This window comes from Apaloderma vittatum, unplaced genomic scaffold (assembly GCF_000703405.1).
Source record: "Apaloderma vittatum isolate BGI_N311 unplaced genomic scaffold, ASM70340v1 scaffold30664, whole genome shotgun sequence".
Lineage (NCBI taxonomy): Eukaryota > Metazoa > Chordata > Aves > Trogoniformes > Trogonidae > Apaloderma > Apaloderma vittatum.
In genome coordinates this window covers 2,011-2,887 of record NW_009712611.1, presented here as the reverse complement: position 1 = coordinate 2,887, position 877 = coordinate 2,011, and the positions used below count along the sequence as shown (strand labels likewise).

Genomic DNA, 877 nt, shown 5'->3' with positions numbered 1-877 from the left:
GCCACACTGCTAAGACAAGGACCATCTGGAAAATTAAAGTGTTTTATTTAGCAAGTGCAACTTTGCCCATATCCATGGCTGCAGGGCCTCTGCGACGTAAGCTCTGCCACAAGTCCCATCACAGGGGTCCCAGCTGCCCTCTGCCCACACCGGGCATTACCGCAGCTCAGGGAGAGAAGGGGCATGGCTGGAGACACATTTAAGGCACTAAGTGAATTACACCAGCCAGGCTCTGCCAAAAAAATCCCAACGTGATCCCAGTGGCTGCTGCCAGCAACCTGTGCGCAGGCAGGACCGTGGCTCTCTGCTGCCGGCATGGCCTTGCCAAGTGGTGCCAAAGCCAGGCACTGCCTAAACACTGGAGCCAATCTCCCCCACAGCCCTTGGAGGCTTGTGCGGGAACAATCCAGGGAAGGCCTTTCCTTAGCAGCCTACAGGTAGGGATGCCGAAGCGTTAGGAGTCACGGTAAGCAGCTGTATTCTGTACAGGTGCCAAAGGAGGGGGTGAGGGGCCAGAGGTGGGGGACAGGAGACGTCCTGGGCCTAATCCCGGCCCACAATCTGCAGGATGAAGGTGAAGATGTAGACAATGTCGGTGTAGATGGTGAGGGCACCGTAGATGTACTCCTCGGGGCTGAGTGTGTTCTTCCTGTTCCCCAGCACAAGTTGAGTGTCATAGGCAAGGTACTGGGGGGACAGAGGGCATCAGGCAGGGTCCAAGGAGGTGGGACCTCCACCTCGACCCCTGCCTGACACCCTCTGCCCACCCCACCCATCAACTCACCAAGGTGAAGGCGATGGCGCCGATGGCCGCGTAGAGCATGTGGAGCCAGGGGACCTGCGCAGGGAAGGGAACGGGCAGGGTGAGCCGGGGTGC

General features: G+C 59.0%; 1 protein-coding gene across 1 annotated transcript in view; it reads right to left on the bottom strand.

The window, feature by feature from the left end:
• Positions 1-543: 543 nt before the first annotated feature.
• Positions 544-877, bottom strand: part of TMBIM1 (transmembrane BAX inhibitor motif containing 1) — a 2,227-nt gene continuing 1,893 nt past the window's right edge. Inside the window, exons 10-11 of the mRNA XM_009868061.1 lie at positions 785-838; positions 544-687 (exon numbers count right to left, since the gene is read on the bottom strand). Coding sequence (XP_009866363.1) covers positions 544-687; positions 785-838 — 198 coding nt within the window. The remainder of the gene's footprint in view (positions 688-784; positions 839-877) is intronic.